Source organism: Limulus polyphemus, unplaced genomic scaffold (genome assembly GCF_000517525.1).
Source record: "Limulus polyphemus unplaced genomic scaffold, Limulus_polyphemus-2.1.2 Scaffold168, whole genome shotgun sequence".
Taxonomy (NCBI): domain Eukaryota; kingdom Metazoa; phylum Arthropoda; class Merostomata; order Xiphosura; family Limulidae; genus Limulus; species Limulus polyphemus.
The window spans coordinates 816,562-828,156 of record NW_013665778.1 but is presented as its reverse complement, the minus strand read 5'-3'; the positions used below and the strand labels follow the sequence as shown (position 1 = coordinate 828,156).

The window sequence follows — 11,595 nt, the reverse complement described above, 5'->3', positions numbered from 1 at the left end:
TGCCATTTATTTTACCAACTCTCTAAATGAATCTAAATCCTTCCATAAAGTAGCAGCATCCTCCTCCTCATCTCTTAATATCATCAGCAAATTTAAGTTATTTATTGACCATTCCTTCATCTATGTCACTGATGCAAATCAAAGTGATCAAATGTCCTAAGACTGAGCCCTGAGGTACCCACTTGTGACATTAATACAGTTTGACTGAACTCCATTTGTAACAACCCTCTGCTTTCTTCCATCCATCCACTCTTCTATCCAATTTGCTAACATATTCACCACACCTATAAATATTTTTTCTACAAGTCTTTTATGTGACACCTTGTCAAATGTTTTCTGAAAATCCAGATACACCAAATCTTTACACTTACCCTGATCTACACAAGCAGTAATCTTCTCAAAGAATGTCAAAAGATTTGTAAGGTGATATTTTCCCTTAGTGAAACTATGTTGAGTATCTAATAAAATTCTGAACTTTGTTAAATGGCTTTGCAAGGCATCTTTTATCAGATTTTCCAAAACTTTTCCCACAACTGATGTAAGACTAATAGGCCTATAATTACTGGTACAATTTTTATCACCTCATTTGAAAATAGGAGTGACATTAGCTACCTTCCAATCCTCTAATACCTGCTCACTATTCAAGGACTTGCAAAAAATAGTAGCAAGTGGCTCATATATCCAATCCTTAACCTCCTTTAAAACTCTTGGAGAAATATTATCTGGCCCAGGAGCTTTATCATTCTTTAAGCTTCCCATTATTTTTGTTAACAAGCTCAGAATCAATGCAGTCATCTTGTTCAATCTTGTTTCCATCTGGCAACTGCTCAAGATGTGGAATACTGTTTAAATCTTCGTTAGTGAAAGGAATAAACGCTGTTTTATATGTAACATTTACAGAGACCAGAAATGTTAATGTTAGACAAGAACTACTTACTATGAGAAAGGGATGCTTGGTATTCCTTAAAACCCTTTTTTCTGTCAGAGTATGAGCAACTTCATCCTGAATAATGGGAAGAAATAATTAGAATGTGTTTATGTATAAATATGACTCACAGAAATATTTAGAACACAAATAAGTCAGGAAGTCATAAAAAAGTTTTTAAATAACAGATCTGAAGATACAGTTAATCTCTTCTAGCTCTACTTGGTATAAAATGTCCTTAGAATTTGCAGTTTTAAGTTCGTTGTCCTTAAAAAAGTTAGAGTGGGATAAAAGATGGTCACATTAGGATAAATTTTCAAAATGCTTTTTGTCATGTTTTACTTAGTTTCTTCCACATTTAAACTTATATAAATGTATTTAAATACATGTAAAGGTATCAGTTGATTCAATGATATATTATTTTGAGACAAGATTAGTCAATAAATGTCATATTATTAATTTTTAGCCCATAAATACGTAAATCAATATAGTTTGAATCGTGAACTACATGTATCTTTCAGAAATTTTTATGACGAATATATGTTTGACACAAGAGTACCAGTTATTGTTGACCATAATGTTTTGAGTTTGATAGTGACAAATAATGTATGTATATTAATAATATTAATCGAAAGATGTTTCATACCTTCTGAATAATAATCTCCTTTTTAAGAACTTTGATGGCATAAAGCATGTTCGAAACTTTTTCTCTACATAGAATGACTTTACCAAATGTTCCTTTTCCTAGGACCTTTAAGAACTCAAAGTCGTCAAGTGACTAAGACAAGAAAAGGAGGTAAAATTCACTATACGAAAAATAAAGATCAAAATAGATTGTTGTTATAAAGTAAACAACAAGAATTGAATTAAAACAAAACAATATAGGTATTGAAAATTGGGCAATCATTTAGTGAATGACATATGTTACCATCAAAAACGTTAGCAAAGCTGCAAATATGTTTGTTTGTTTTTGAATTTCGCGCAAAGCTACACGAGGGCTATCTGCGCTAATGCAAATATGAAAACAAATAAGCAGCATAAAGATTATTTACTGATAAAATCTTTTTGCATAATGAGGATGTAAAATATTGTTATGTCTCTGGTCATTTGTTAATTTCCGGTATACATTCTTCCCGAAGAAATTCAGCGATACAAGTCCTTTCTTAAATAAAACTAGTTTATTCTTTCTCAATACAACTTTGCAATACACAGAATTTCCACAGTCACTTAAAGTTCAACACACGCTATAATTCACAACGATTCACGCACTTTACTTACGGTCACTACCGCTCGCTTGACTCAATTATCTGTCTCTATATCTCTCTATCTGCAATTATTTGCCGCGCTTAAATACTAAAATAGAGGGCGCCTGGAAACGACTAGAGTTGCCAGGAAAAGTCATGATCCTTCTAGAAACTCATGACGTGTTACCAGCGTCACGTGACCTCCGCTTTCGTACCAATATGATTACTCTTTAAATAAATAAATAAAAATGTGGATCTGAATACCACAGCTGTAGGTGTTCAGAAAGTGCTATTATTGTTCACAATAATAATTTGTTTATCCTTTTGCTAAGTTTTGCCATCAACAGATCCAAAGGAACAATAGTTCCAACAGCCAAGTTATATAAAAAGTTGGCAGATATTTGATTTGGTTATTGTTCAGCGTAAAGCTATACAATTGTCATCTTTGCTCTGTTCACCACGGGTATCGAAACCTGAATTCTAGCATCAGTCGTAATTTTGCAGACTTGCAGCTGAGCCACTGGTCTATACAGCATATATAGTTTTGCTGTTTCTGGAGTATTGGCGAGCCTAAACTACAGCAACCAGAAGCACCGGTCCATTTTGAATACTCAGTTTGATATAATCTTAGATAAAATCTGGAAAAAATTAAATATTTGTCATACAGTAAGAAAAATAAATCGGAAAAGTACGGCAAAACTTATTTCCTGTTCTTTTTCTCCCGTGTTTAACAACAAATACAGTGACTTTTGGAGCACGGTATCTACTTTAACGACATCCAAACATCTACGACATTTAACTTGTTTCTCAAAAATAAAACAGAGAATGCGTCTACTGTGATGTTATATTATCTACATTAAACTATTTATTGATGTTTTAAAAAGGAGCATTCGTTTGCAAGAAATGAAAAACAAGAACATAGCAAGGTTCAACCTACAAGGCTCTGTACCATTGTGACCTTAACCATGAAGCTTCACTTTAGGTTGCATACAAAGCGCATGTTTCTAGACATGAACCTCACCAACTGCAAAATGTGGTTTGGTTTGGAAAGAAAGCCATAAATCAGTGACATTGAACGCAAAGTTCAGTTAACGCTATATGTACATGAATGTGAAAAAAGAGGTGATATCTATAACAAAAACATTGTAGATGTCAAAAAACGCCAAGTTTTAAAATGACCCTATTCATACAAAGTGAACGTATAAGACACACGAGACAAGCTAGAAGAAACAATTGAGGCAACCTTGCAAACTACTACTTTTATTATTATTATTATTATTGGTAGTAGTAGAATAGTATTAGTATTATTTATAAGTTGTGCAACAAAGTTCAAAATGAAACTCTTATGGTCATCCGCTAGAATAAAACGTACAGGACATGTTAGAAGAAACAACTGGAGCAAAATTGGCCCACATTAAGCAATTAAACACAATTGCAATAGTTGTGTGGACCAAGGCTGCTACAGTTGTTTTAATTCTAAAGATGTAAAATTCAAAACAAGCATGATTACCTCTGAAAAACGAAAAGTTAAAATACCCATAAAGAAATAGAGGTGGAGATAAAGAGAATCATAAGAACCATTGGTTCACCAAAATTTGGGTTATCATGCAGAAAGGTAATAACTTAGACTACAATATTTGAAAATGTATTCAAGCTGAGTTGAAGGGAATCCAGAGCCAGAATAAGGTCAGTAGACTGAAATCATATGAGAACAAATGGAGTAAACCAGCCTCATAAGAAACAGGATCAAAGTAAAACATTTAGAAAATGGATTCACAGCAGGGGATTATCCTTTAAATAATATATAAAAAAATATATTAGTGGAATGTATTTACCTCAGGTGTGGTCACAGACGGTGGCATGACATGTAGTTAGAGTCAAATTGCAATGTGTTGTCCTGTAACCTATATTGGAAAATTCTAAGAGATTAGACCAGTGTTAGCTAACAACTGACTTACTCCTAAGGCTAATGCCCTGTACGTCCACATCCTACAAAGTCAGCCAAGTAGAAAAAATAATAATAACAGACCAGTGTGCAGGCACCTGGGGAGAATTGAAAATATTCTGGGACCTAAATTGGACTCTACACCTTGTGGGCAATGCAATGGAAACACCAAAGAGGTTAAAAAAGGTAAAACTAAAGCAGTGATGTGTTCCCCATCCTGGTTAAAACCATGAGACATCTGATATGTTGAATGATATGCCCATGGAGTTGGAAAAGGTCCCAGCTGATGTATAATCAGCCACCAGATAACATTTTTGTCCACTTCCAAAAGGCTTTACCCTCTCATTAATAACTCCAATGAAGAGAGAAAATTTTGTCTAGGATAATTTCATTGCACAAGACGGATTAATTGCACAAGCCAGAGCAAGATTTGAAGATCATGGCTCATTTTAAGGTAGAAACAACTATTTCCAGTACTATATGAAAGGTTTAGTATTTGCAAAATAACAATAAATAGTCGTAACAGGACATAAAGGCACTCTTATCAACGAAAATTGCGATTATTCAGGATATGAAAACAACAGATGAAAAATATTAACTTCTCTTTCAACCCAAGTTTTAGATAATAGTCATAATTAGGATACAAACATAATAGTTTTGGAGAAAAATAAGGTATGAGAGGCTTTGAGAGCACTAATTTCAGCATATCTCCACCCAGAGCCGGTAGTGAAAGAAAATATGATCGAGCTACAAGTTGTTAAGGGTCCAAAAAGGGAAAAGCATAAAAATGTAATGCCAAACCAAAGATCCCATTTAGGACAAAGCCTGATGATTTTGGGTTGAAAACAAAGCACTCAGAAAAGACATTTGAATAATGGAGACAAAAATGATTGATGGCTTCCATGAACCTGAAAGTGGGAGATAAAGCAGCTTTGTAACTAGCTGTGGAAGAAGCTGATGAGTCATTGTTATGGAAAAAATACCTGAAGAAAGAAGTAGTTTGTTGAAGAGTTGGAGATAAACAACATTTAACATTTCTAATGTACCATCTCCAGAAGATAGCTCAATAAATTAAGCCTGATAAACAGTCAGAGAAGAGCATCTGCAAGAATGGGCTAACATGTGAGCCATCTGTAAAGAAAATCTAGTTTCTGGACAAAAATCTGCGAAGCCAAAGACATGGAATATCATTATGAGGAATAGACTTTCGAGGTTGTTGTAGAAGATTATCCTCCATGAGGAGGTAGATATAATAGGGAAACCATGGTTGAGTAGGCCAAGATGGAGCAAGATGAGAACCTAGTGCTTTGAGTAACTGATTTTGATCAGAACCCGAGAATGATGGTGGAATGACAAAGGGCATGCACTGCTAATCATTTGGATTTGAAACTTAGGGCCTGTAGAATGGAAGAAGATAGTTGGTTAATGAAACAAAGACATTGATCATCGAATAACCCAAATGTTCACAAATGTATAAGTCCCATGAACAACCAAAGGATAATGAAGGGTCCACTCTGTAGGAGAAGGATCTTGAGAAAGAGAGTCAACCAAAATGCTCATCACACCAGAAAAGTGACAGGATAAAAGTAGGACATGTTGAGAATGAAGCCAAAGAACTACCTAAGCTGTAGTAAAACAAAGTCTGCAAAAATAAGCACAATAGAGCCGAAATAGCACAAAATGGTGGTAAAGAAGACAGAAACTTGAGCCAGGACATTGAACAGCCCAATGTTTAAATGCGTTGATGCAAACTTGTGCTTCTTGAGGAATCCACTAACATCGTCAGGTTAATCAGAAATTTATTAAAATTTAAATAAGAAGAATCTTCTTTAAGATTAGAGCAGGCATACAATCCTGCTCTGCAGACATTGAATAGAAGCAGGTCTCAGCAAAAAGATCAATTTTGTTCTAAACTGTGAGAAAATGGCGGATGTTGCGCCAATTGAGCGTTCACATGATCGCGAAACCCGCCAAGGATACCAACAGATGTGTTGACCAATAAGAGCAGACAATGCATCAATGGGATAATTTTGCTGGAGAAAAACTGTGTGAGTAAGGCCTCCAAATAAACTGTTGAAGTTCCGATATTGTTGGAAATATTTTCATTATTATTAACGTTCACTTCCAAATTCATTGTAGCAGTGTTATTAGCACGACTGTCAACAAGCAAATCTGGGTTATGGCGGGAAATCAAAGCTTGTATACGTTCTTCTGATGTGAAGCAATAAGTCACGTGGAAGGTGGAAGAGTGGAAAATTATGAGTAAATTAACACATGATATGCATTGTGTCAAGGGCATTTAGAACTTTAGTCACGTGTTTCTTTATAAAATGAGAGCACTCAACAAGGATAGGCTTATCGTATTTAAGCGGTTAGTCTATCTGTTTTGAAAGTAATTTTTTGTTAAATTCTTTAAATAACATACAGTTTTGTTGCCTTTATGCATTGAAGTTCGTGTTGATATGTTTAGTTTTTCCAAGACATTAGCATCTCCTTGCTGGTCCAACATTTCCACATCTTGATCCTGAAGTCTATCAGCAACATACTGGATAGCTTGCATCCATTCATCCCTACAGAGAAATAAGAAAGATATACTAATTAACTTATAAGTAATCCCGCATTGATAAATTATATAAGTGTCCTTCAATGATAAGATGTAAACTGAATATAACATTAAGGAGGGCCAGTTGAGTGTGGTTAATAAATCTGAGTTTTTATCAATTTATGTGAATATTATTTTGCGTTTTAAACTCGATTACTTTGTAATATGCATATAAAAATTACTGTTGGAATCTGATGTTTGTCTGCAACATGAAAAGCGTATGTGATCTAAGGAAGTGGTTCTGTAAAGAGCAGAAAATCTGAAAGTAAAACAACATAAATAATTAGCTAGGAATTACTACAGTAGAAGCTAAAAAAAAAAAACCCAGTATTTGTGGCATCTTTGTGATCTTGACACAATCAACAAAAACATGTCTTTAGACATTATATTAGTGTTAAGATGTTAATGGTTAAAACATACTTCTCATACTTCTTTGATATAAATTACATCAAATCTTATATTATTTGTAACAGCTGTATAGTAACTTTCATATTATTGCTTATGCAATTTGTATTAAAATTATGATCTTGTCATATTATCCTATATACTGTGATATCGCCAGGAAACTTGCCATAGACTCTTACCTAAAATTTACTAGGAGGTATGAAGAATTAAGCCTACATCTTTTGTTTGCAAATATTTTATCAGTAGTCAGGGATGTGATTAATAGTCGTATAGCCAGTAGAATCTACCAGCTACTTCACTAATATTTGCCGGCTATTATTTGTTAAAACTACTTCGACAACTGGCTACTGAAAGAGTGAAATACAACATGACCAAGTTCTTAACAAACCAACAGATGTCGGGGATATACTGTCTACTTTATACACAAATGTCTCGTTTCTTGGTCTTCAGATGGATACATTTTCTGCAGTTTTACACAAAGTTGTAATCAACCACGTGTAAATAAACTTTCACTGCAAACAGACCTCTTTGCACAATAACACATTATCGAAACTTTAATTGAAATCCTTTTTTAAAATTATTATACTGACAAAATCTCAAACTTCATGCAATATTGTCATTTATATACACAGCCTATCAATAAGTAAATTGTCACCCAAAGATGTTGTTTTATTAAATAAAGAAACATGAAAAAGTGTAGAAGATTATCATTAATAATGATTATATCTGCTCTTTGCAATATTTAATGCAAAACACAGTTATACATTGTAGTTACAATATTTGAAATTCTAGTCTGTAGAATTGCACAACACTTCTAGAAAAACTTGGATTAGCATATGCTAGAAGCTGGTTCTGTCAGACGGATGCTTTCACAGAAAACCATCAAGAATGGACCATAAATGCTCGATAAGGTCCATATCTGGCAATTGTCCTGGTAAGGGAGAGTGGTAATGCCATGACCTTTCAAGCCATTGTTGAATGATGGCCTGGGCTTAATGAGCAGGATGCACATCTTGCATGAAAACACTACCTTGTCTAGTGAACCATTCATATGTAGTAAGCTTTGTTCAAGAATTGTGATATATCACGCAGCAGTGACTAACTATTAATGTACCTCAACCTGTGATCATACACTTGCTAAAATAGCTGGTACATAACACTACAACAGAAATGCCACTGTATTTTGTCGAGGCTTGCAGATGGTTTAATGAAAGTTCCCAAAAAGGATAGCTGCCAAACCCAGGTGTGTACACTGTCTAAAAATTGTGCAAATCTGGAATCGCTGAAAATAATTATTGTTCTATTAATAACCCAAAAGACAGGAGGATATGATAGCATTTGTGATGCCCGCTGGTGTCGACATATAATGTTGCCTGGAAAGAGAAGTGGCTCCTGTCTAGTTACTCAGCCATTGCAGCCGATGTTATGAAAGTAACTTTTGATGGTATTGTGGCAAACTTTCACGTGTCCTACAACAATAACAGCCCTTTCACATGGGCCATTCTCTACACTTCCCCTCACAGCACAAAGAGTTCATTCTGTTTATTTAGGGTGCCAAGTACCTGAACAAACTGTTGTTTTCCAATATGATTAGAACTCTATTGTCACCCTATTCAGTCTGAACAATGGTATCGCAAGTGGATCACTGAATTAATTTGATTGATCTCTATCACATCATATAACTATGTAATTTCATAAAGATTTGTAGAATACTTTAATTCGTGGCATGACTGTTTGTAGTCTTTGGTCTTTACCAAGCTATACATGTATTTTTACATCAGATTTGTTTACATATGACGTTATGGAGATGGACGACTTGTATTATTGGGGTAGCTATTTACGTACTGGTAGATTGTGAACATTTTATTAGTGGCTCTTATATTTTTATACTAAAATTGTAGTACCAACATTCTTTATCGATCTGATACTTCAGTATCGCCAGATAACAAAACAATCTAAATTTTACATCACAGAAAGACTTCATTGTTTTCCGTAAATCACCAACTGGATAACGGGTAATCTTATTCTGAAGAACTAGCATTGCTCTTAATCATTAAAGAGGAAGGCAAAGTATTCTTTACTTGAGGAAATAGTGAGACACTCCTTTGTAACTCTTGCGTCCTTTTAAGGTCGGTAATCATAACGTAAGCAAGCTGCGGGTGCTGGAGAGTAGGGAACGATGAAACATGTTTTAATAATTGTACAATCATTTAGCGTAGGTATTGCGCCAGCCCCTTTAATTAGCAATTAATAAAAACAATGTCAGATCTTTTTTCTGTTCTGAAGAAACTAGTACAAAGCTTGTTGTGCTCAAACTGTATAATCACATTCGTACTTGTATGATTTTCTGTGACAACAATCCACTATGCTTGTCACTCCTAATGAGTGAGGCTTCTGAGATGCCTATAACTATGGTTTAAACTTATATCAGACTAAACTCCACAGAGTAGAAATAATTACCTTCTACTATTTGCAAAGAACTACTGAAGATGTCAGTTTTTCAACATACAAGACTTAGTATGCGTTTGTTTGTGTATGGGGGGGGGGGGGAGGGAGCCCAGATACATATACTCTTTGTATGTTAAACGTACAAAGTGAACACTAGTGAATTTAGTTATTAAGTAAACATTCTTACCTTTCTTTTTCTGAATCTACATAAAATGTTCTTTCTATAACTGTTGTCCATTGAAGTCCTCGGATTATAAAGGTAAAGGGCTTGGGACGATCAGCCTTCATTAGCTGACAGCCTAAGTGAATTTTTAAATTAAATTTTAATTATACCCTGACTGATGCCACGTGATAATTTATGAGCTGTATATATTGTACACAGAAAAAGTTCATTACACCATAATTGCAAAATGTTTATATCTCGCAAACTTTATAACAGTAGAACCTTACTGTACGTAAAACCCAGTAAAAGCCTTGAAAATTCTTCGTAATAAATGCATTATAACTTAATTATTCATAGAATACGATTAAAAGAAACCTTAAGAATCACATGATTTTTACTTTCGAATATCAAGACAACTCAACAAGATATTTTTTGCTACTCAAAGTAGCTAATTAGCAATTCATACACAGCCTTTTTAGACGAACTGTAAATTTATGTATATATATAATTATATTGAATCATTATTTTTGTTTTTTGAAATCCAAATGATATTTATCAAACAGATCAATTAAAAGGGTGTTTTGAATAAAGGGAAATCTTGTAATGTACAAATTAAATCACATATTCAAATCGACAAAAACTTAAAATTTTTATTACAAAATACATGACACATTGAACAACTGCATATCATAAAATTTCTGTCATCGTGGTTTGATAATACCGTCTAATAAAAAAAACATATATTATATTCTAAAGCTAACAGAGAAATCAACAGATTTGGAGCATATAGTGATGAAATGAGAAAGCATCATTTTAAAATTGCAATACACAGTACTTAATTTACAGAGTTCTGTGAATCTATACTGTAACGGACAAATGTAGCCACAATATAGAAGTATCAAATTAAAACTTTTATCAGTTCTGATATGTAGAATGATACAGTTAACATAATAGCCCTATAAAAAAATTGCACAATACTCATGACAACATAAAAGTTTTAAGGCTTGGTTATGGATTTATTTGGTAATAATTTTATACATTTAATTAACGTTGTTTAATAGGAGATCTAAATATTATCGATAATTTACAATATATATTAGCATTATGTTTGAAATCAATTTAATTTCATAAACCTTAGGTGGAGGACTTTTAGATAACATCAATGTTAGTCTCAAGAGCAAATATCAAAATGTTATCAGGAAATATTTTAATCGTTTTCAATTGTGCGTGCACTGACGTAGTTTTGTCTCCATAAACTTTGCAGTAAAGACTGATAATGAGCTATGCTATATAAAATAATAATAATAACTCTACTTTTACTGCAAGCCTATTATAGGAGTGTAAATGTTAAAGGTCACACATATACAATTCAGAATTTCAAGATTTATCAGTACTTGATTGCTTTCTAACAAAATGATAGCTCACGAAGAATAGGTTAGAAGGTAGAGCCTGAAAGTGATTTACATTAGGAAACTTACACATTATAGCTACCTACCTCTAACAGTAAAGTTATTAAGTGGATCACCATAACCATGTTCTGGTTTGCTTTTGAAACCAATTAGAGAGCCATCTTCCAATAGAATGAAGTACCTCGGCCTCCAGTTTTTGATGTGCTCACCTGAAACATTACCATAACAATATAGGAAACAAACATCAGGTCTCTTTATCTGAAAACAAACATCAGGTCTCTTTATCTGAAAATGAGCATAAGGTATCTTTATCTGAAAATGAGCATAAGGTCTTTTTATCTGAAAACAAACATCAGGTATCTTTATCTGAAAATGAGCATAAGGTCTCCTTATCTAAAAACAAACATCAGGTATCTTTATCTGAAAATAAACATAAGGTCTCCTTATCTAAAAA

The 11,595-nt window shown here is 33.7% G+C and overlaps 1 protein-coding gene across 1 annotated transcript in view; it reads right to left on the bottom strand.

Annotated features, from left to right (window-relative positions):
• Positions 1-11,595, bottom strand: part of LOC106477652 (RAC serine/threonine-protein kinase-like) — a 42,002-nt gene that overhangs the window by 14,833 nt on the left and 15,574 nt on the right. The window contains exons 3-7 of the mRNA XM_022381491.1: positions 11,228-11,350; positions 9,757-9,868; positions 6,540-6,684; positions 1,572-1,703; positions 938-1,003 (exon numbers count right to left, since the gene is read on the bottom strand). Of these exons, the coding sequence (XP_022237199.1) occupies positions 938-1,003; positions 1,572-1,703; positions 6,540-6,684; positions 9,757-9,868; positions 11,228-11,350 (578 nt within the window). The remainder of the gene's footprint in view (positions 1-937; positions 1,004-1,571; positions 1,704-6,539; positions 6,685-9,756; positions 9,869-11,227; positions 11,351-11,595) is intronic.